Here is a 1724-nt window from a genome sequence, read left to right as displayed (position 1 = left end):
AGCTAGTCTCAAAATCCTCAAGAATGACTACTATGGTGACATCTCTGCTCGAGTCAGACTTAAGAGAAATGAAATTGAGAAACAACAAATCCTTACCTTAAGAGGTGTTGAGCTTATTGATAAAGAGCTGGAATTACAAAATGAACTAACTCCTTAGAGAAAGTTGAGGCAATGTTTCTTAAGCAAAAAAAAAACAAAAATTCACTGGCTAAAAGAGGAAGACAAATATACCATATTGTTTCACTCAGTCATTGCAACTAAGAGGAAAAAAGACACTATAAGAGTGATTGTTGATGACCAGGGATGAAGGCTAGAGACTTTCGATGATATGCCCTCAGAAGTAGTTAATTTCTTTAAAAGACTTCTAGGCTCTTATGATCATAATGTTAAAGATTGCTCCACCAGTCTTCTTAAAGACCTCATGCTTCCTATCCCCACTCTAAAGACTATGATGGCCTCACTAAGGAAGTCGTTTGTGAAGAGATCAAAGAGGCAATCTTCAGTCAAGGAAATGATAAGGCTCCAGGCCCTAACAGGTACACCTATCATTTTTTCAAAAAAGTTTGGCCAGTGGTAGGAAATGAAGTGATTGAAGCTATTAAATTTTTCTTCCATGAATCTTACATTTACCCAGCATTTAATGACACTACAATTGCCTTGGTCCCAAAGATTCTAAATCCCAACAAAGTTTCAGATTTTTCGCCCTATTTCATGTTGCTCTGTAATCTATAAGGCCATCACAAAGATCATTGTTAATAGGATGACTCACCTGCTGCTAAAGATTATTTCCTCTAATAAATCTACTTTTGTCAAATGAAGGAGTACTATTTACAATACTCTTCTTGACCAAGAAATTATGAAAGGATATGGGAAGAAAACAATTTCACCTAGATGTGCTTTGAAAATTGATCTTCAAGAAGCTTTTGACTCAATTCACTGGAGCTTCATTCCATCCATTCTAAAGGCTCTTGCTATTCCAAATATTTTCATAGAGTGGATTGAGGCCTGCTACTCTGCTGCATCTTACTCCGTAGCCTTCAATGAAAGCTTGATTGGGTATTTTAAGGGTGCCAAGGGTCTTAAACAAGGTGACCCCCTCTCTCCTATTTTGTTTGTTATGGTGATGAATATCCTCTCTAAATTACTCAATAATGCTACTACAAAAGGGATTTTTAGCTTCCATCCTAAATGCAAGAAAATCTATCTTACTCACTTAACTTTTGCTGATGATTTACTAATTTTCTGCAAAGTCAATCTAGAATCTCTAATGGGAGTCACCACTGTTCTTGACTACTTCTAGGAAATTTCAGGTCTCAAACTTAATGTTGCTAAATGTGAAATCTTTACTGCTGGAATTTCAATTCAATCTCTTGAAACTATTATTAATTCTTCTAGTTTTAAGCATGGAACACTTCTGGTCAGACTCCTGGGTATACCTCTGGTCACAAGGAAACTTACTGTTAAAGATTGACAGCCTCTCATCGACAAGGTCAAGATCAGAATTCCTCAATTGTCCAGGATGAAGCTGAGTTATGCTGGCAGATTGGAGCTGATAAAAACAGTCATTTTTAGTGTTGCCAACTACTGGTGTAGGCAACTTATCTTGACTCAATCTGTTATCAACAAAATTAAACAAATTTGTTCGAGATACTTTTGGAATGGTTCTGACATTACAGCTGCGGGAGCAAGAGTAAGCTGGGACAGAATTTGCAATCCAAAGTCTA

General features: G+C 36.7%; 1 protein-coding gene across 1 annotated transcript; it reads left to right on the top strand.

Moving 5' to 3' along the window:
* Positions 1-328: 328 nt before the first annotated feature.
* Positions 329-1300, top strand: LOC120115476. The gene is made up of 3 exons (XM_039136191.1): positions 329-536; positions 635-713; positions 820-1300. The coding sequence occupies exons 1-3, from the start codon at positions 329-331 to the stop codon at positions 1298-1300; spliced, it is 768 nt and encodes a 255-aa protein (XP_038992122.1).
* Positions 1301-1724: the final 424 nt, after the last annotated feature.

The sequence above is a fragment of the Hibiscus syriacus genome, unplaced genomic scaffold (genome assembly GCF_006381635.1).
Source record: "Hibiscus syriacus cultivar Baekdansim isolate YM2019G1 unplaced genomic scaffold, ASM638163v2 tig00110264_pilon, whole genome shotgun sequence".
In the NCBI taxonomy this organism is placed as follows: domain Eukaryota; kingdom Viridiplantae; phylum Streptophyta; class Magnoliopsida; order Malvales; family Malvaceae; genus Hibiscus; species Hibiscus syriacus.
This window is presented reverse-complemented; position numbering and strand designations above follow the sequence as displayed.